Source organism: Taudactylus pleione, unplaced genomic scaffold (assembly GCF_031769625.1).
Source record: "Taudactylus pleione unplaced genomic scaffold, aTauple2 ptg000033l, whole genome shotgun sequence".
NCBI classification, from domain to species: domain Eukaryota; kingdom Metazoa; phylum Chordata; class Amphibia; order Anura; family Myobatrachidae; genus Taudactylus; species Taudactylus pleione.
Window position 1 is genome coordinate 5715156 of NW_028284435.1, and position 23116 is coordinate 5738271.

Here is a 23116-nt window from a genome sequence, read left to right on the forward strand (position 1 = left end):
TCTCCTACTCCCAGCTCCCCTTCTCCTACTTCTGTTTCCGGCTCCCTGCCTCCTACACATTAAGACAAGGAGACAAAAGGACCTGTAGAATGAGCGCAGCCGCTCCCATCCAGCTCCCACAGAATAATAAGAGAAGAATGCACAGCTAGAGGCAGAGAATTCCTTGAGCATTTTTGTTCAAAGGTAAGATAACAAAAATGTTTTTAGTACATTTTTAAAATGTATTTATTGGTTCAAGAGTTTTTCATAAAATTATGCTGAAACTACAATTTCTGCATCATTTTATGTAAGAACAGTCTAATGCAGAAGATTTCACAGAAATCTCCTGCAGAAGGCTAACTATCGCAGCAGACTGCAATCCCCATTATTGTCAATGGGGACTGCAGTCTGACCTCTAGGTACAATTGAGGGTATCAGATGGTCATTCTAGGGGTATGTAGGCTTGTGTGGTGACATGCAGGGAGGTCTGAACGGCATATGTGGAGCTCTAAAGCAAAACTTATGATGGGACCCAAAAATAGTCAGGTAGGACCCCATTTTTTTTAATGTGGCAGGTCCCTGGGACCCACATATTTTGTTGCTCAGCGCGATCACTGCCTAACAATGACTTTGGCTGGACCGCGCCCCTTTCACCGGCCGGCTGCCTCCCTTTTTCGGCTACTGTCCCCGCGCACCCTGCCTGCCCTAAATCCTGGCGGGAACATTATTCATGATGGTTTATGTATTAATATGAAACCTTTTTTTCCTTCACTCTTTATTTGATAGCTACAATAAAAACATAAAATATGACTATACATTAAAGGTGCGTATCCACTAGCAGATAGTGGAACGACAGTACAATTACAACATTGTAATCGTACAGTCGTTCCTCTTCCCCTGCAGTACCTACACTGAACGATAGGTCGCTCAGTGTAGACACCCTCACTCATCCCTGAACATGGTCAATCTGTCGTTATCAGCGCATTGACCAGCATGTTCAGGCGATGATTGATGTTGAAAATGACCAGCGGAAGCGCACAACGCTGCTCGTTTGACATTTTCATGCACGATTAATGAGCGATTGAGCGATAACGATATCGTTCAAATTGCTCATTTTAATCGGCAAGTGGATACACGGCCGATATCTGGTTTTCCAACCATGCATCTCTAGGTTTCATAATCACTAATCAATAATGGTTCTTAAAGGCTCTTTGGGTGAATGTTGCAGAAGTTTTTAAATTACTGTCAGTTTCTTAGCCTCCCATCTCTTGTTCCAGGACCACATTACGATTGCTCAGCCAGCTGAATATTCCGGCACTAAAGTGGGAATACGCACTGCAGATGGATTTGCAGATCTGGAAGTGACAAGTGCAGTGACTTTTAGACAAATTTACTTTCCAACAGATGCATTATATCTATTCGGTATTTGTATTAACATTAGATAGTTTATTATTACGTTCTTCATAAAAATGTAAAATTACAAACTGCCTTTTTGAGCTGTAGTGCTGTCACTTTCAAAAAAACTCCTTTACCAAACACATTTTTATGAACTGTAGCTGATCTATAACCCATGGCATCCATTCACAGTGACCGCGGCGCTTGGAGGCTGCCCGGCATGTCCGTAAGTGCCAGGCACGCCCACAAGAGTGACGAAAAGGGGACACGTCAAAAAAACACACCCCCTTTTTGAGCGCACGCAGAAGTGTCCTTGCTCTAGGTCCAGCACCCTGCTTGCCGCCGGACCTAGAGTGAACACTAAGTAGGTATCTGAGAGTAGCAAGAAGACAAGGACTAGACTACGAATGTACTGGAGGAACTAGACACTAAATACCGTAGAGTACTGCTTCAGTGATCCGGTCGCTGAATAGCGATGGGTAACAGCTTGAATGAGCCAGACGCTGTATAGCGATGGGTGACAGCTTGTATGAACCAGACGCTGTATAGCGGTGGGTGACAGCTTGAATGAACCAGACGCTGTATAGCGATGGGTGACAGCTTGAATGAACCAGACACTGTATAGTGATGTTAGCTGGCAAGGTATCCAGACGCTGGATAGCGATGTTAAACACGAAAGTTGCAACTAGATAGAGAACACTAAAGAATAGTGTTGAGCTTAGGACTCAATCTCAGCAATGAACACTAGAGAAGCAAAGCTGCATAGGCAACTTCCTGTTCCAAGAGTTGAACTAAAATACCCTTAGGAAAACGGTCACTGGTCGAATGAGGCAGCTGACTGACCACAGGCTACCAGTGGAGGATATTAGTCAGATGAGACGAGCTAACACGGCGGTGCCCATGTCCACGCTAGTGGCAACCAAGACACGCACATTGGGATTCTAGCAGACCCTGGGTAGAATACTCAGCCACTACCGGTTCCTAGGCCTGACATCCACACGCCTCGGAGCACGCAGACGCTGACATAGGGATGACTAGCGTCCGATCCCAGGCCGCATTCTGACAAGCTGGCACTGACAGGTGTTTTTTAACGTTTTTTTTTTAAAAGTGCCTTTAAATGACACAAAAACCTACTTACACCCATTTAAATATACCCCTAATTTTTCTAGAGCATGTATTTTTCACTAAATACTTGTTGTCTATAATTTTTGAACTATTATTGAAAAGCGCTTTTAACACCCATTTGATACAATTTAAGAACCCTACCCTTTGATTTTGGGCACTAATAGACTTCCCCATTTTCACATGTACTTAACACCTGTCATCCCTGCAAGAATTAATGAGTGAGTGCCCGCAGACCACTTATCGAACTGGCAGATAAACGGGTGCGCGCATACAGGCATTAAGTTTATTTAACAGGCGATAGACTTGTTATCGCCTCTAATTGAATTCCCCCCCTAAGGGGTATATTTACTAAAATGCAGGTTTTTAGAAGTGGAGATGTTGCCCATAGCAATCAATCAGATTTTATTTAACACCTTCTAGAAGATAATAGCTAGAATCTGATTGGTTGCTATGGGCAACAACTCCACTTTAGTAAATATACCCCTAAGTGTGTGTTTAGAAGGCATTGATACAATTCCACCAAAAATACTATAAATATATCCCCCTATAACTTAAAATTACTAATACCCACTGAATATTATATATATTTCTATAAAATGTTCACTGCTGTTACATTCTAGTCCTTTTTTGGCTTCCCCCATTAAACAATCCTGAAATAATGAGGCAGGAGTCATGGTTATGTGGAAATTGGTAACATAATTTATTGAAACTTGGAATTAGTCACCCACCGCCATTCTGTCATCTACTGAGTTATAGGGATGGCGCCGACTTGTTAAGTTACCAAGGTTGCTTTGTGTTTTTTTGCTATGAAAAGGCAGGAGAGAGACCAGGGAAAAGGAAGGGAGTTTTTATTTGGCCAGCTGCCCTAATAAAATAGTCCCCTATACACAGACCCCTCTGCCACATAAACATACCTGTATGTACCCCCCATTCCCACTTGGCTCCCATAAATAGGCATTTCTGACCTTTTTTTTTTTATTTATATATATATATATATATATATATATATATATATATATATATAACTGAAGTGGATCTAGCCGCAACCCCTCCCCCCATACCCCAATCCTATCAGCCTCTTGCCCCCTTGATATCCGGCTCCTATCAGCCACTTGCCCCCTTCACACAGCCTCCATTAGACACTCCAGCTACATACTTGCTACATTCATACACGGCCCCCATCAGCCACTCACCACCTTCATACCCAGCTTTCTCTGCCACCATCATTGATTCCCATCATTCTCCATGGGCTCCTCTTTCACCATCATCGCCCCGCCCTCTACACACATGGGCTGCTCGGTCACCCACCTGCGGGGGCTCATATTGACGGACTGTCCGTGACCGAGAGACCATTGTTGTTCATTGTCTGTTGGACACTGCCACCATCATTGGTGCCCGTGGTTAGCGTATACCGGCTGGCAGAGCTCCGCGGGGGAGCCGGAAGGATAACACATTCCACTCGCGTCGCGTGATCACAGCCCAGTGCATAGCCGCCCCGTGATCTTCTGACCTGCTGTATGGCATACTGACGCCCAGAGTCGCATTAGTGCTCCTGCGCGAGATATTCTCGCGAGCTTTTCCTGATGATGACGCGAGATTTCCGTGCGCATGCGCAAAGCTGGCTGCTGAGTCCCCGAGTGTTGCCGTTGAGCACCGGCTGCTGGAAAAGAGCGCCCTTTCTACTCTATCGTCTCCCGGCGGGCGGGCAGCGCCGGCCATGGCTCTCCCCCTGCAGCCGGCTCCTGGGCAGCTGCGCGTCGGGGCTGTGTGAGCGGTGTACATGCCGGAAGCCTGGCGCTGTGATCCAAGTTGCTGACTTCCTGAAGGTAATGTAGGCGGCGGCAGGAGCTGGAGCTGCACAGATTCAAATGTGGCCGCTGCTGCTGCTGTGTATAGGTAGCGGCAGCCAGCAGTGCAGCAGCCTCTGCCCTAAAGTGGCAGCGGCTGTAGTCTCACGCTGCATGTACATGGCTGTGTTGCACAGTAATTGTCCTTACGTGTCTTGAAGAGTACTGTGTGGTGCAGGCCATGAGGCTCCATCACCTAATATTCATATTTATTTCTTCTACTCCCCAGAAGTTCTCATTGGATTTGAAGAATGAGTGTGGTATCTGCAGATGTGAATAATGCCCTCCCTGATGAGATCATGGAGACCGGTATGTCCGTAGTAGATGATGACAGCATTGAAGCAATTACCATCGCCTCTCCCATGGCGGAGGAGGTCCCTATGGAGACAGAGCTGGAGGAGGTTGTGGAAGTAAATAGTAGTGACACTTGTGTTCCTATGTCTTCTGGCCATGAAGAAGTTCCAACGCCGAGTAACCATGCCAGTCGCCTGGCAGTAGTAAGCGTGGCTTCAAAGCCAAGCCCTGGACCTTCAGCCTCAGCCATGAAAACGGTCCTACAGAGTGGCATCCACAAGCTGGGGCCACCCTTGTCTGGACAGGTGATCCTTAATAAGGCGTCCGAGCTTACCCCTGGGAACCGTGTTGTGAAACAAGAGAAGCTGTTTGTGACGACGTTAGGAAAGTCCAGCCACCCCATTGTGCTGATTCCGCAGAGCCAGATGTCAGTCACTCACAAAGCCACACAAATTCAGCATGTGGATTTGAAGGGGACGCCACAGCAGATCAAGCTAGTCACTATTGGAGGTCGTACTGAAGTAAAGCCTGTCCTGGCTATGTCCTCGTTATCGACTGCTCAACTAATTAGTCCTTCTACCAAGTCCTCTGTTCTCCAGGGTCAGCAAATACAGAATGTGCAGGTAAAATGTGCACAGGTTTCTTAACTTATTTTTCAGTTTTGTTTTTTGGGGGGTTTTTAAATCTTTTTTATTTATTTTTTTTATATATATATATATATGCATGCTTTCAGAAATCTTCATGGGTTATCTTGGATTATTAGTTGACGTGTTTGGGAAAAATAGTAATTCTTTCATAACTCCATAGAGTTTAAAATTGTGTGGTTTTATTTTTCTAGTGTCTCAGATATGTGACTATTTGCCCCTGCATCTGAGCTTCTTTCTGTTTATCCTGTTGAGAAATAGCCTTAGCAGAGCTTGTAATAGGATAATAGATTTCCATATTAAAAACAGTTTATCCATCTACAGGAATTTGTAGATGTAATAAATATTTTTGTTCTACATCTTTATTTTGTCATGCACTTTTTGTAAGGTCTGTATTGTAAATAAGTTTTGCATAGGGAACAGTGTTAATTTAAATGATCATGCTTTGTTTACAGCAACTGAGTGCCCTTCCCTATTAGATGCTAGTGGTACTCATTTTGTAAGATTCAACATTTGTCACATGACTGTGTATCGCATCATTGAGCGGGTGTAGCGTTGGGCAAATCCTATGTAAAGCCAAGCAATCCTGCCAGTCTTTTTCACAAAATAAGAGTGAAAAGTGATAAGGTGCCAGCCAATCAGCTCCCAACTGTCACTTTTCAAACACAGCCTGTGAGATGACAGTTGGGAGCTGATTGGCTGGCACCTTATCACTATTCACTCTGTCTCCTAACACTGCTTAGTAAATAGACCCAAAGGGCTCTATTTACTACAATCCGCATATTGAATGCGGATTGTAGTGTGATATTACCGAGTGAATTCGCATGGCGAATTCAGGCAATATCACAGGGATTTACTATAAATCCCTTGCAGGGACAGAGCTTGCGATAAAGCTCTGTCCCTGCGGATCCCATCCGCAATCTAGTCGCGGTATTTTCGGAAAAAATACTGCGACTAAGAGCACACGCATGCGCCGACCGACCACCGCCCTACCGACGCTAAGCCCCGGCGCTAAGCCCCGCGATCGCAGACCCCCTCAACCCCCCCCCCCTGCGACCCCCCCCTCCCTTCATTACACTTACCTGCATCCTCCTGGCCTCCGGTGGTCTTCTCCCGGCTTCCCGATCAGGTGATCTCCCATACTGCACTGGGGCCCGATCACCTGATGACCGGGCCCCAGTGCACTGTGGGAGACCAGCTGACCGGAGAGCAGCCATCACCGGAGGCCCGATCACCGGTCCCTGGATTCAGGTAAGTGAAAAAAAAAATGTTTAATTTTTTTTTTTTTTTTTTTTTTTACAGCAATCAGCTTGCGGTCTCTTTAGACCACACAGCTGATTACTGGTACCGGCTCCCGGCTCTGCTCTCCCCGTTAGAGCAGAGTGGGAGCCCGGTAACTGGGGGAGACCCTGGATAACGCCACCTCCAGGTGGCGTTATTATCACAGGGCTTCCCCCGGTATTTTTTTACAATTTATTTTTAGTAACTTGCACACAGATCACATTTCCCATTACAATTATGGGAAATGCGATCTGCTTTACTAAAAATAAGTGATACTGGGGGTTGGAGTAGAATTTTACTAATTCTACTCCAATTGCCCTGTAATAAATACAGGTGAAACTAAAATAATGTGAAAAGGGTGTGAAAACATCCTTTTTCACTTTATTTTAGTAAAAATAATGTTAATAAATAGAGCCCTAAGTGTTTTATTCACATCACTAATGCTACAAAAGTTCAATGCACAGGTACCCTGAATACTGACTCTGGCATTTCATGTTGCTTCTCTGTGATACTTAGTAGCTTAATTATCAGTTATTTATATAGCGCACACATTTCGCAGCTCTGTACAGAGAATATTTTGACCATTAACATCAGTCCCTACCCCAGCAGAGCTTGCAATCTATGGGCCTGATTCAGAGCCACTCGTAAGCGGCAGCTCTTTCGCTCTGAGCGATGTTTGCCCAACTGCGCATGCGTACGGATCGTTATACGCATGTGCGAACCAGTCAGTGCGGCCGAAGTTCATGTGCTCGCAAAATAGCGAATGCCTGATAATTTGAGTGACAGAATGAGGCGTATGTGGGTGGTAACGGGGGAAGGTGCTTGAAAACGGGGAGTGGAGATCCGATCGCAGGCGTGCTTAAAAGTCAAAACGGGCGTTTTATGGGTGTGCATAATTAAAATAGCAGCATCATTGACCACGTCACTGGGTTATTTTTAAGCCAGAACTGCTCGCAAAATTGTGGTAGCAAAAACCAACCACAAGAATAGCGAGCAGCTCATACCCTGTTCGATGTACTCGATTAATCTAATAAATAGCGGACATGACGTAGGATGCGAGCGGCCAGGAGGCGTAGTTTCCCAAAAAACGACCGCAAGTTTTGTTCGCTCGTTCAGACCTAGAGGCGTGAACAGACCGCAAACAGCGAACGGTTCATTTGAATAGCCACCCCTATTTTCTGGACGAGCGAGCGCTAATTGCGTCCGGCTCTGAATCAGGCCCTATATTCCGTACCACATGTACACGCAAGGTTAATATTTTTGTTAATTGCCAATTAAACTATCAGAATATTTTTGGAGTGTGGGAGAAAACCGGAGTACCTGGAGGAAATACAATCTCTTTAGGCCCGTGGTGGGAACACAAGACTTCAGTGCTGTGAGGCAGTAATGCTAACCATTACACCATCTGGTGCATGGGTAAAAGACTAATACGAGTCACCCTTGCCATGCCTTGTCTCACATATCGTTGTGCTTAATCTGTGACTTTACCAAAACTTTGTATACAACTACGATGTTAAGAAAATGTAACATTCAGGAAGAATTATGAAAGTACAGGGATTGATACCCATGTCAAAGTGTTTAAATTGCATCAAGCTGTATGTTCCCCCCCTTCTTTGCCCTTGATAAAGAGTATATCTAATCTACAAATAACTGAACTCTGAACTGAAATAGACAGTGCTTTATCAATCTTCTATGTTGGGGCTATTACCTAGCTCCCTGTTAGCAGTTGCACAGAAAAGATGCTTGTTGCTGGAGCACTGCTCAGTTCAACTCAGTATCTTTGTAGATCTTGTGCATTAACTTTTGCCTGTGTTACTGTACATGGCAGATGGCCCTTTTTGGGCTTAAGTAGTTCCTAAATTTAGCTTATGAATCTGCATCGTTTTGTTTAGTTTTACATCTTACATTTCTATATTGCTGTTGTAAGGCTTATATACAGAAGGAACTGAAAGGAACCCTGGCTTGTATCCCCAACAATTACTATAACTAATGTTCCAACTGGGCTGTTTTAGCAGGGGTACCGCACCCGTCTCATTTTTTATAAGTGTATAATATGGTCTTTTGTAGAGCGCTATGTAAATTGGATATTCAGCTCCTGATCTTGACACTCTCTCCAGTGCAGAATGCAGCTGTTACCCTCCCCCGGCAGCCCTGGTCACCAGACACAGCACATGGGACTTGGCAGAGTGCTGATGTCTGCAGGGACATAAAATTGTGTATGTACTGTGGGTAATGCAGGGTACACACCTAAACAATGATCACCCTGAATATTGCACAGTGTGTAGCACACTTGACAGTGGAGCAGGTTCTCTGGATGGTCACCTCCTCTTAAAAGAGATTGCGAGACCTGAGTGTGTGCCAGACCAGACTTTGAGGTCCTCATGCATAATTTTGGCTTCCTGTGGTCTGAAATACTACACTGTGAGAATTTCTGGGTGCTCTCGCTAAGCAGTCCAGATCTGCAAGAGCAGAACAGCTCTGACACAGAGACCAGATGCCCCGCAAATCTTATATCCTACCTCCTGGAAATTATCTCCTTCCACTAGCCTTACCTGACATACCACTTCCTCGGAGAGAAGGACTGTCCTCCCTCCCTGCGAGCCCAACAAGACAAATAGACTGATGTTTATCAAGATTGTATGCTTAAAGGTGGCTACACACCTGACAGATATATCTGCAGATGATGGTCGTTCATACACACTGAATGACCATCATCTGCATGCTGCAGGGGGTCCTGGGGGGCGGGTAGGGGGCATGCCCTAATCACGGAGGGTGTGGCCACACCCCCTTAGAGAGGAAAAAGAAAAAAATTGTTGCACTGGGGAGGGGGTGCTGTGTACCCCTCAGCCCGGCGCACAGCCAATGGGGGGCAAGATCGCTCCCCCCTTTGCCATAGGAGACTGCTCGGGCAGTCTCCCAGTGCAGCCCAGCACACAGCAGCGTGTGCTGGGCTGCTGTGGATGGGGAGCTGTGCCGTACCCAGGTAAGTAGTACCCGCTCGCGGCCCTCCCCCTCTCTGCACCCCTGTGTACGGGCGATCGGCTAATCGCCCGTACACACTTGCCGATGGACAGATATGTTTGGAGACATATCTGTTCATTTGCTGCACAGCCAATGCGAAATGTCTGTGAACGACGTTGTTCACAGACATATCGTCTGTACACACTGGCCGACGGGGGCACAATATATTGGTCGATCAATATTATTGGCCAGTGTGTACCCAGCATTACTCGTCTCTGGGTGAGCATCTGTGCTTTCCTGTGTGGCATACCTAACCTATTAACCATGTTTTGGGAAGATGTAAAATAGGTGGGGATGTCTAAAAAACCCAGCTGTGAGTGTGATGTATAGGAGGGATAAGTCACATATATAGTGTTCCCTCTAGCTCCGGCGGCAGGCAGGGCGCCGGAGCTAGAGAGGGCAATCTTGTGCGCGCGCATCCGAAAAGGGGGCATGGTTATGAAAAGGGGGCGTGTCTATAAGACGCGTCCCCTTTTCGTCATACTTGGGGGCGTGCCCGGCGCTTACGGACATGCCGGGAAGCCCCCAAGCGCTGCAGAAAGGTAGAATAGATGCTGGGCGCATGCGCCCGGCGTCTATTCTCCGGCGGTGACCGGGACACCGCATGTTTCTCCACCCGCGGGACACTGCGTCCCGCGGGTGAGAACGGCTCCCGCAGGCTGTTAGGGCAGGGTGCTTTTTGCCCTCCAGAAGGAGGGCAGGGCGCCGCGCCCCGCTAAAACAGCCTAGCGGGAACGCTACATATACCCAGGCTGTGTGATATATGGGGCAGATGATTTTTAAAATATACCTGGGACAGTCTGATGTTTATGTGTAATATATCTTGTGGTTGTGAGATATATATATATATATATATATATATTTATATATCTATGTGTGTGTGTGTGTGTGTATACACATATATATGTGTATTCACATATATATGTATGTGTATGTACACACACACACAGTCAGGTGCATAAATATTGGGACATTGACAGAATTTTCATATTTTGGCCTCTATTCACCACCACACTGGCTTTGAAATGAAACAAACAAGTTGTGCTTTAACTGCAGACTTTCAGATTTAATTTGAGGGTAATTACATCCAAATCAGGTGAACGGTGTAGGAATTACAACGGTTTCTATATGTGCCTCCCACTTTTTAAGGGGCCCAAAGTAATGGGACTATCAACTCAAAAGCTATTTCATGGACAGTTGTGGGCTATTCCCTCATTATTTCATTATCAATTAAGCAGGTAAAAGGTCTGGAGTTGATTCTAGGTGTGACATTTGCATTTGGAATCAGTTGCTGTCGACTCTCAATATGAGATCCAAAGAGCTGTCACTATCAGTGAAGCAAGCCATCGTTAGGCTGAAAAATCAAAACAAACCCATCAGAGAGATAGCAAAAACATTAGGTGTGGCCAAATCAACAGTTTGGAACATTCTAAAGAAAGAAAGCATCTCCGCTCAGCAACACCAAAAGACCCGGAAGACCACGGAAAACAACTGTGGTGGATGACAGAAGAATTATTTCCCTGGTGAAGAAAAAACCCTGCACAACAGTTGGCCAGATCAAGAACACTCTCCAGGAGGTAGGTGTATATGTGTCAAAGTCAACAATCCAGAGAAGACTTCACAAGAGTGAATATAGAGAGTTCACCACAAGATGTAAACCATTGGTGAGCCTCAAAAACAGGAAGACCAGATTAGAGTTTGCCAAACAACATCTAAAAAAGCCATTACAGTTCTGGAACAACATCCTATGGACAGATGAGACAAAGATCAACTTGTACCAGAGTGATGGGAAGAGAATAGTATGGAGAAGGAAAGGAACTGCTCATGATCCAAAACATACCACCTCATCAGTGAAGCATGGTGGTGGTAGTGTCATGGCGTGGGCATGTATGGCTGCCATTGGAACTGGTTCCCTTGTATTTATTGATGTGACTGCTGACAGAAGCAGCAGAATGAATTCTGAAGTGTTTCGGGCAATATTATATGCTCATATTCAGTCAAATGCTTCAGAATTCATTGGACTGCGCTTCACAGTGCAGATGGATAATGACCCGAAGCATACTGCAAAAGCAACCAAAGAGTTTTTTTAAGGCTAAAAAGTGGAATGTTATGCAATGGCCAAGTCAATCCCCTGACCTGAATCCGATTGAGCATGCATTTCACTTGATGAAGACAAAACTGAAGGGAAAATGCCCCAAGAACAAGCAGGAACTGAAGACATTTGCAGTATAGGCCTGGCAGAGCATCACCAGGAATGAAATCCAGCGTCTGGTGATGTCTATGCATTCCAGACTTCAGGCTGTAATTGCCTGCAAAGGATTTGCAACAAAGTATTAAAAAGTGAAAGTTAGATTTAGGATTGTTTCGTTTGTGCCATTACTTTTGGTCCCTTAAAAAGTGGGAGGCACATATAGAAACTGTTGTAATTCCTACACCGTTCACCTGATTTGGATGTAATTACCCTCAACTTAAATGTGAAAGTCTGCAGTTAAAGCACATCTTGTTTATTTCATTCCAAAGCCATTGTGGAGGTGAATAGAGGCCAAAATATGAAAATTCTGTCAATGTCCCAATATTTATGCACCTGACTGTATATGCATATATCTATTTAATTATTTTTAAGTGCTCAGATATTGCCCAATTGCTTTGCGGATGCTAATAATTTTAACAGCTCCCAGATACTGGAGGGGGGAGTGCCTGGTAGGGTTGCTATATTTAAAAAATAAAATTTCCGGCACACACTGGGGGGTTTGTGAACAATTCCAAAGCATGACCATGCCCCCCCCCCCCCCCCCAGAAAGGGGGAAATCCACGCCATTTTTCCCCCTATTTTCCAATAACCAGCACCAGGCTGAACCAGCCAGGGAGCAATGCCATAGTTGGGGGCTACACAGCATGGGGTACCCCTGCTATCACATTACCTAGCCCCAAACTGGTCAGCCCAGGGCTTGAATTCCTTGGGAAAGGTGGAGCCCAAATAAATAAAATGGGGTCACCCCTCCCGAGCAACAATCAGCCCTTGGGCACACCTGGTGGAGGTGGGTGCGGGGTTAATCGCATCAAAATAGTTAATTTTGTTCTTTACAGGTTCGCAGGGAAAGACAATATTAAACGAAATACAGAAAACTGACGCTATATGTTTTATTAATTTATCAGGCTCTTCACCTGGTAGGCGATGGCCTGTAAGCTTTTTTGCATGGTCACGCAAATCAAGACTTCTGGCATCTCTCTTCAACTGGTTGGTGATGGCCTGTAAGCTCTTCTGAATGTCCGACGCCTACAATGACTTCCTGCAGCATCTTCTGTCTTCAGGAAGTCTTCCCAGCTCCTCCTCTTCCGTCAGACTGCCTGCCCCTGCCACGTGCTGGCTAATATAAGCCAGGGGGCAGGGTGATGACGCGGCGAGCCGCGATTGTCTCACCATGCCCATCTTTAATTTCAAAGATGGCGCCGTGAGCGGCTGCGTGGTGACATTCTTGAAATGGGCTATGTGTGCCACTATTGTGCCTGTACTAGGGCAACGGTGGAAGGCCATCATCCCTTCCCTATGGATGCTGCAATAATGGCTGATGGGGACTGAATCCTTCAGGATCCAGGCCCGCCGCCATGCCCCTCCGAAACCGGGACACTAGGGCGTCACGAACGCAATGTTTAGGATTTAGTGCCGGGCGGCAGGGGATTCTTGTCGGGTGTACAGCCCGAAATAAACAGCCTGGGGGAAACACTACAAAGGGAGATGTTTAATGTATTGGGATTAGGGATGGACATCGGAAGCCCGACATCAAATGGTTGCCGGGCTTCCGACATCAAATCCTGTGATGCGATGGTAACTAGCCATTGCATCGCAACCATTAAGTAGTATAACCATCGCAATGGTTATACTTAGACTCAAAGGAGGTGGAGCCTCACTGCACCTCTGTCCACGTCACTGTGGGGGCATGCCCAGCATCTCTCAGAAATGCCAGGCTACCCCTATAATGAGAATGGATGTCATGCGCATGCACACAGCATTTACTCTCCTGCTGCACACCCGCTGATCTTCTATTCCTCCCCCACCCCACAGCCAGCCATTGGATGGGCATTGGGAAGCTGCATCTGATGGCTAGCACCATCGAATTCCCGGTATTCGATGGAAAAAGTACTTCCATAGAATCAGAAACATTGATGGTTGCTAACCATCGTCTTCCGATGTCCATACTTAATCTGGTTATTGTGTGATATGTACAGGGCAATTTATATAATCGTGTGTCGCTGTACTATATATTTTTCTTTTCACTTTGAACTTGGGGAGGGGGGGGGGGACAACTTTATATGTGCTTTATTGTTCACCTAGAAATAGTGGGTGCAATAACCACATTATAAATGTAGAAATATTGTGGATACAAAACACAATATATTTTTGTTTCTTGGATCCTCTGCTAGTCGTCCAGGCTCATCATTTTTACCTACGTGGGCAGACATTGTACAGTGTGTGACACTAAACTATTTGAAAAGATCAAAATCTGATCCAATTGAAATTTGTAAGTCTAAATGAGAATTGTTGCAAGTGAATCCTCCACAAATAGGTGAGGGTGAGTCTGGTTCTAGTCTGATATGGATGTTGTTTTGGTTGACTGTAGCTACCGTCTAGAGCACAGGTTCTCAAACTCTGTCCTCAGGACCCCAAACAGTGCATGTTTTGCAGGTCTCCTCACATAATTACTAGTGAAATAGTTAGCTGCACCTGTAGATCTTTTAAAATGTGTCAGTGAGTAATGAATACACCTGTGCATCTGCTGTGTGACTTGTAAAAAGTGAACTGTGTGGGGTCCTGAGGACAGAGTTTGTGAACCACTGGTCTAGAGTATCTGAAAGCTATTCAATTGTTTTGTGCGCCCAACCCCGAGGCTGCACTTATTGCAGATTTCTGCTCACACCCTCCTGAGATGAAAGCAGAAATCCGCCTAAAGTAGGGCTTTGGGGCTGGTTGCAAATGGCAGGTGCGCCTTAACTACATTACACTTAGCCATGTAAAATGTTGTCTTCCGTGCTAATTCCATGCATTTAGGTGTGAGAATGTGGCCATCGTGACCTGTGCAGGGCTGGTTGCACAAATAAATTAATAGCTCCTGTCACTTTAGACGGGAGCTACGGGCGCCCTAAATAATAGACTTGCTCCCCAGAATTACATGGTCTGTATAATATGGCCTTGCTTCTGTATCATAATGGTCACAGACCCCATGGCCTTGTTGTTTACCATATTAGCCCCTGCTTGGACACTTATATAATGACTTTTAATCATGTAGGCTTGTGGATATGTTATTTCAATTACTAGAATTTATGAAATGGCCCCTTCCTCTTTTTGCAGTGTACTTCTAATTCATGACCTGTATAATTCATGACCTTGAGTCTGTACAGCGATGACTCCTAAAGCTGTCCATTGCAGCTACTTAGCAGTCACAATCCAACCATTCTGCCAATGTGAATGTCCTAATTACACAAACATGGCTCTCCAGACTAAACAGCAATATATAACGGAATCTGTATGTAATGCCAACAGATGGAATCCAGGCGGTCAGAATCCCGATGCCTGGATCCCGACAGGGTTAACATACCGACACTTGGTAGTCGGTATGCTAACCCTCTCCCTACCCTAACCCTCCCACCCTGGTGCCTGAACCTAACTTACCCCCCCCCCCCCTGCTACTTACCTTCGGCATCCCGTCGGTCAGGATGCCGTAGCCGTGGTTCCGACTGGTGTCTGTATTCTGGCGCCGGTAAGGTAATAGTTGGCATCTAGACCGCCGGGATGCTGAATGCATAGCATATATAACATAGAGCCTTTTAGTATGTGTAGGTTTTGTTTCTGTGTGTAGTATGTTTGTTTTGGGGCAAAATTTGCTTCCTGAATACAATCCCTTACATTGTTGAACTAATTATTGATACCTGAATCACACTCATTTTGCCATTTATAATCCTGGAAATCTGAAGGTAGAATATTCCTCAGAACATATGAAGAGTTATTTACTTTATGTACTGTTGTCTTTTATCTTTATTATTTTATTATACAAGGTGGTCCATGAGTGTGGAAACACCCTTATAAAAAGGAAATGAGTAAGGAAATATTAATTCAGTGTCACATTACAGAATGGCGTCCATCTTTGAAGCAACTCTAATTTTTTGATTGGGAAGGTAGTCATGTGACCTATCAAACACATGCAGAATTGCATAAGAAAAACAATGGTGTTCAATGTCAGTTGTAATCTGACATCTCCTGAGTCAGTTTGAACAGCGGCTAGGCTACTCATGGCAAGGCGACATGAATTATCGGAGTTCGAACGGGGAATAATAGTGGGTGCCTGACAGATGGGACATTCCATTTCCAAAGTTGTGCGAACATTCTACATTCTTGGATCTACGGTGTCATCTGTGTACCAGGAGTACCTCATGGATGGCATTGTCACCCATCGTGGACAGCGCAGTGGCGGACTACCGGTGCTTAATGATCGTTACCAGCGGCGTCTGGCCAGAATTGTCCATGGTAACAGACGAATGGCACTGGCTCAAATCACATCAACATTCAATGCAGTAGGCACCAGCATTCTTTAGTTTCTATGGGATATTGGAGCAGAAGAACCACCAGAATGCCTACTACGACACTGGACACAGCGCTTTACCTGGGCTCGTGACATCGCTAATTGGACCCTGGAGGACTGGCGACATGTGGCATGGTACCATGAGTTGCTGTTCCAGTTGTTTCGGATTGATGGTAGGGTACGGGTGTGGCACAGACCGCATCAGGCCATGAACCCCAGTTGTCAGCTAGGCACCATGCAGGCTGGTGGCGGTTCCATAATTGTGTGGGGGGTGTTCACCTGGTTCACGTGTTCATTGCTTGATGACCATTTGCAGCCCTTCATGGACTTCATGTACCCCCACAACAATGGAATATTTCAGCAGGATAATGCACAATGTTATAGAATCCAAGTTGTCCAGAATTGGTTCGAGGAGCATTCTGGAAATTTCAGACGAATGGCGTGGCCACCATGGTCCCCCGACATGAACCCAATTGAGCATTTATGGAACGTGGTGGGGAGGTCCATTCGCAACCAAGATCCTGCATCTACAAATATCAGAGCTGTGGAAAACTATCCAAACGACATGGATCAACATCTCTCCAGAGGTTTTCCGTCCACTTGTGGAATTGATGCCACGCCATGTTGCTGCATTTTGCTGGGCTGGAGTGGGTCCTACATACTAGATATGTCCCATGGCCTTTGGCACTTCAGTGTGTATATATAATATATGTATATTTCACAGTGAATAGATGCCGCGCATGCGTACAGTGTCTATTCACCAGGCAGTGATCTGTCACTGCGAAGGGCAATCTGTTTTAACGAGGCACCGCCAAAAGGGCAGGGCGTATTTTGCCTTTTTAAAATTGGTGAGGGTTTGACACCCCGCTAAAGCAGCCTATTGGGAACACTAGGGCACGGTCTTGACCTTTTATATTAGGCTAAATAGAATAAACAGAATTTTCCAATAGGAATTTTCTGAGAGTGGGGGGGGGGTTATGGTGTTTGAGGGACTACACATCAAAAGTTATTGGACATACCGAACTGAAATTTGGCAAGGACACATAGAACAGTCACTGGGTGCTGCATGCCAATTCGGGGCAAAAAAACACATTAGGTTTGGAGTAATCTAAATTTACAAATGTAAGTGTTTTTTTTTTTCTTACACTTCCTGATTGGCTAAAAGTGTCTTTTTTTTTTTTTTTTTAAGCTATTTTGAGGTATTTTTGGGAAGGCATAAGTCAGAGTAGAAGACCATTTTTGGGGTTTGTTTCTTTCGTCAGATCTTGTTCCAATATAGGAATTTTTGGGGTTAAGCTTTTTGAGAAGGTTGGTTAGTTTTTTTAATAATTAGACAAAATATGCCCCATTTTAGAGATGGGGAATGTCAATTTGTTGCGCATGTCAAGTAGAGCCATCTGGTGGGTGTACTCTGAATGGCTTCACTTGAGTGGAGCAATATGGCCGACTTCTCCTCGATAACAGAAATAATTCTATTAGCTGGGGGCGAATTAGCGGGGTTTTACATTATACTGTGGCGTTTGGGGTAAGGGGAGGGAGACTCTATGTAGTAGCCCTAGCACTGCTCTAATTACTCAGTTTTATTAGGACCGTCTGGTGCCAGAGGTTACTAATCAAATTGGTGTGTCATTTGCATAGCCACACCCCCATGGCCTCTGGATCCCGGCACCGTCCGCTGATGCGGCGGGACCCGGTGCAACCCTCCGGCCATGGTGGCAGGGCCAGAGCAGATGGGGCATGACGTGTAGGTGGGCATGACGGCTGGCCTGGATCCTGAAAGAGCCAAGACACCAGAAGTGCTGGGAGGTCGGCGGCCGCATAAAAGAGCTTAAAGGCTGTTGCCCCGCCAGGTGAAGGTGCTGTGTAATACATGTTTCCAACATTAGGTGTTATGTATTTATTTTAATATTTCTTTTACAGGAGGGCTACCTGCAGGCCCAGACTGCCTGGGCAGGCTTGTACTTGTGGTTCTCCAAGTATCGGCATGCCGGTGTCGCCGTGCAAGGACCTGTAGTCCCCCTGTAAAGGACAATATTACTGTTTTTCTACTTCAGGGTCCATAGGGTATCCACAGGATACCTTGGGGTATAGGTGTGACGTCAGTCGCAGGGCACCAAAGAGTTAAGCTTTCAGCCTCCCAGGATGCACTAGGTCCCCCTCCTATACCCCGCCCCCGGGCCAAGGCACCTCAGTTTAGTTTGGTGCCCGGCCGGAGTCGGGTGCACCTGTTGGAGTGGGGGCTAGAAGAGCCCCTGAAGCTTATTCTTCATGCAGCTGTGGCTGCACATCTGGATGAACAGCATGGACAGTCAGTCCTGACGTCCATGCTGTCTTCCCTACACCCCGCCGGTACCAGAACGCCGGTACTGATCCGGGGATGCTGGTGGGCGTCTGGGGTCACAGCTAGCGGTGACCCCAGATGCTCCGGACCATGGCCGGATTCAAGGGGGACAGAGGTAAGCAGCGGGGTCCCGCGGTGGGTCCCCGCTGATCACATGGTCCTAAGTCCCCAGGCAGGGGGCTCCCTGGGGACTGGCTGCAGCGTGGAGCCAGGCGACCAACCTGCGCTTCCACTACCCCCTGGGACAGCGGACCGCAGCAGAGCGGTAGCGCTGCGGCGTCCCAGGGGTTAAATGCATGCCAGGGGAGCGCGCCTTCCCTGTCTCACAGCCGGCGCCTCCCCCGCTGCACACAGCCCTCTCTGCATGCTGCCGACTGGTCCTGTGGCAGCGCTCCTCCCCCAGGCCAGCCTCCTCTCTGCTCCTCGGCGGCCATCTTCTCCAGAACGCATGGTGAACGCTGCTGGAAGCGCTGGACGAAAGCATCGTGGTCTGGGTCCCCCCGCATACCTCTCCTCCGCTGTGGTCAGGTCTGTGTATGCAGCGCTGTGTCCTACCAGGCCCTGTGTCTGTGTAGTTGAGTGATCAGTGCTGTTAGTGCAGGAATTGTTATTTCTCTGCATTGTATGTGACTGTGCTAGCGCTGCTGCCTGTAACTTTTCTTCTCTAAACTGTCAGTTTTATTACTGTCCCTGTTCTTCTGCTAAAGCCCTTGCGGTGCGGTGCTGCAGGGTGGTCTCTCGCCTATTTAATACTTAATTGGTGAGAGAGGTCACATACGTGGTGCCATCATGTCTGAAAGTGATTTTCCCCTCCGGCTACAGTGTACCACGTGCAAAGTACCGTTAGCGGAGGGGGAGGGTAGCGCGGAGGGCCTTTGCCGGCAGTGTTTGTCCATGGCGCGGCCTATTACGGTTACAGCACCGGTACAGGAGCCGCCCTGGGCTTGTTTCGCTCAGGCGTTAACAGCTTTAGTGGGCCAGTTAGCTCTGCAGCCCGCGTTTACTCCGAGGGGTTTGTCCCAGCAGTCTGTGGTGTCGTCACCCATGCAGGGGTTCCCACGACAATTGGTGGTACCCCACAGTCTCCCTATTTCCCCGCTCCCGGGTTCTCAGGAGCCAGCGTGGGTTAACTCCCTGACGAGTTCTGTACAGCACTTGTCGGATGTGTTGCAAGGGGAGTCTGTGATGCGGCCTCATAAAAGGCCGGTGGCGTCTCTGTCCGCTCCTTATGAGGATGACGAAGGGACGTCTGATGATGGGGAGATTCTTGATCCTTACGATCACGAACCTCTCCATACTAAGGACGCTGATGCTAAGTCCAAAGTATATATTCCTGGACTTATTCGGGCGGTCCGCACAGCCTTGGTGATTGAGGACGAAGTTCCCCCAGCGGCTAAATCTAAGTATGCCTTTTTCAAAGATGTGAAGGGCGATGCCACAGTCTTTCTTCTTTCGGGTCAGTTGGTGGACCATTTAGAGGAGGCGTGGAAACAACCTGGCAAAAGATACCAGCCGCAGAGACGCCTGGCGGTGGCTTATCCGTTCGCGGATAATTATTTTGCTAAGTGGGAATCCCCTCCACAGGTGGATTCTCACGTGACCCGTCTTGTCCGTAGTGCCACATTGCCGATGCCATCCATGTCCTCCCTTAAGGATGCTACGGACCGCAAGGTAGAAATCTGCCTGAAGTCCGCTTATTCCCTTGCAGGGGGGGCAGCACGGCCGGCTATGGCCATTTGCTGGGTTGCCAGAGCGATGGAGCGCTGGGCGGATTCATTAGAGGCTTCTTTTGAATCCGACTGTCCGGCCGAACAGGCGGAGTTGATTGGCAATCTCCGTGATTCGGCCACCTACATCAACGAGGCGGCTCTAGACATTAGTACTCTGGTGTCTAGAATTTCTTCAGCAGCGGTAGCTGCTCGTCGCACCTTGTGGCTGCGATCCTGGAAGGCGGACGCAGATTCCAAGAAAGGTCTGGAAACGTTGCCGTTTACCGGAGAAGTTCTCTTCGGTCCGGATCTGGATAAGATTGTGGCCACGCTGGCGGCAGCCAAATCTGCTTGTCTCCCGTCGGCCGCTGCTCCTTCTGGTTCGGGACCATCGTCCTTTCGGTCATCTAGGGCCCAGGGCAGGCCCAAACCACAGTCGTTTCCTCGACAGGCTGGCCCTAAGAAATCGGTCAAGCCCCGGAAGCAGGCATGGAGTACCAGACGTCCGGCCCCCAAGCCAGATGACAAGCCTGCGGCCTGACGGTCCGGGCCTCCCTTTGGGGGATCCCAGGGTGGGAGGCCGCCTGCTACAGTTCGCCCAGTGTTGGTCGACCACTACGACAGACACTTGGGTTCTGGAGGTGGTTTCCCACGGATACGCCCTCTCCTTCCGGCACAGACCCCCGGCTCGCTTCTTCACCACGGGTCTCCCATCAGACCGGAACAAGGCTACGGAGCTGCGGAAGGTATTGCACACTATGCTCCAGGCTGGAGTTATAGTGGCGGTTCCATTCTCCCAGAGGGGCCAGGGTTTCTATTCAAATCTATTTTTGGTACAGAAACCCAATGGGTCATATCGTCCGATTCTCAACCTCAAAGCACTCAACAAGTCTTTGCGGGTCCCGAAGTTTCGGATGGAGACCCTACGGTCCATCATTCTGGCGCTGGAACCTGGGGACTACTTGGTGTCATTGGACATACAGGACGCTTACCTGCATGTCCCTATTCTTTGGCGCCATCAACAGTTCCTCAGGTTTGCAATCCGCAGCGACCACTTCCAGTTTCGGGCGTTACCTTTTGGCCTGGCAACAGCACCACGTGTTTTCACCAAGGTGATGGCAGTCATGGCGGCTTCTCTGCGGCTGCAGGGAGTCCGCATGTTGCCGTATTTGGACGACCTGTTATTGGTGGCAGGATCTCCAGAGCTCCTGTTACGCCACTTGGACCTGACCATTGCACTGCTGCAACGGCACGGCTGGCTAATCAACTGGCAGAAGTCCACTTTAATCCCGTCTCGGAGGATTCTGCATCTTGGAGCCTTATTGGACTCGGGACAGCAAAGGATCTTCGTGACGGAGGACAAGATCTCTGCTTTACAGTCAAGGGTGCGCAGTTGCCTGCACAGCCGCCGGGTGTCCTTACACTCGGCGATGAGGTTACTGGGCTCCATGGTGTCGGTGTTCGACATGGTGGAATACGCCCAGTTTCACTCCAGACCTCTGCAGCACCTGATCCTGTCCAAGTGGAACGGGCTGACTCAGTCTTTGAAGTCCCAGACGATTGTGCTCACCCAGGAGGTTCGCCTGTCCCTTGCGTGGTGGTTACAGACGACCCACCTCAACAAGGGACGTCCGTTCTGGGTTCCAAATTGGGTCCTGTTGACAACGGACGCCAGTCTTCGGGGCTGGGGAGCAGTTTCGGGTCCACACTTGTTCCAGGGCAGGTGGACGCCGACAGAAGCGGAGCTTCCAATAAATATCTTAGAACTCCGTGCGGTCTTCAATGCTCTCCAGCAGGCACAGCGGTTTCTCCAGGGTCGCCCGGTGCAGGTCCAGTCGGACAACGCTACCACCGTGGCCTACATAAACAGGCAAGGAGGAACTCGCAGTCGGGCGGCTCTCGTAGAGGTCTCTCGGATCCTGGTTTGGGCGGAGCGCAATCTTCCGGCCATATCAGCGGTCTTCATCCCGGGAGTGCTAAATTGGGAGGCGGACTTTCTAAGTCGCCAGGACGTTCATCCGGGGGAATGGTCCCTGCACCCGGACGTTTTTCAACTACTGGTGGACAGGTGGGGTCTTCCAGAAATCGACCTCATGGCGTCCCGGCACAACAACAAGTTGCCGGTGTATGGGTCTCGCACAAGAGACGAAGGGGCGTCTCTGGTGGATGCTCTGTCCGTCCGGTGGACGTTCCGGTTCGCATACCTGTTCCCTCCGGTCTCCCTTCTTCCACGGGTAATCCGGAAATTCAAACAGGAAGGAGGGACGCTCCTGTTGATAGCTCCCGCGTGGCCCAGACGGCACTGGTTCTCAGACCTTCAGGGTCTGTCCGTGGACAGTCCTCTGCGGTTGCCGCTACGACCGGACCTTCTGTCTCAGGGTCCTTGCCTTCACCCGGACCTGACTCGGCTGTCTTTGACGGCGTGGCTGTTGAGACTGCCATGCTGAGGTCCCGGGGGTTTTCCAGCTCTGTGGTGCGTACCATGTTACGAGCTCGGAAACCGTCTTTCGCGAGGATATACCATCGCGTGTGGCATACGTTCTTCCAGTGGTGTCGACCGAGAGGTTATGCACCGCGGGAGTTTCGTCTGTCTCGGATTGTCGCCTTCCTGCAAGCGGGACTAGATCATGGGCTTCGCCTTGCTTCTTTGAAGGTACAGGTTTCGGCCCTATCTGTCTGGTTTCACCGTAGGATTGCTACAATCCCGGATGTGCGCACCTTTATGCAGGGTGTTCTCCGCATTCAGCCGCCCTTTGTTCCACCTGTGGCGCCTTGGGATTTGGCTGTGGTCCTGAGGGCTCTCCAAGGACCGCCGTTTGAACCACTGGGCTCAGTGGATCTTAAATGGCTAACAGCTAAGACTGTTTTCCTTCTGGCCATTGCTTCGGCCAGACGTGTTTCTGAG

General features: G+C 48.1%; 1 protein-coding gene across 2 annotated transcripts in view; it reads left to right on the plus strand.

Moving 5' to 3' along the window:
• The first annotated feature begins 4070 nt into the window (after window positions 1-4070).
• LIN54 (lin-54 DREAM MuvB core complex component) overlaps window positions 4071-23116 on the plus strand; it is a 54767-nt gene continuing 35721 nt past the window's right edge. For both annotated transcript variants that reach the window (XM_088452150.1, XM_088452152.1), the window contains exons 1-2: window positions 4071-4325; window positions 4576-5263. In XM_088452150.1, the coding sequence (XP_088308276.1) occupies window positions 4598-5263 (666 nt within the window). In that variant the 5' untranslated portion in view covers window positions 4071-4325; window positions 4576-4597. The remainder of the gene's footprint in view (window positions 4326-4575; window positions 5264-23116) is intronic.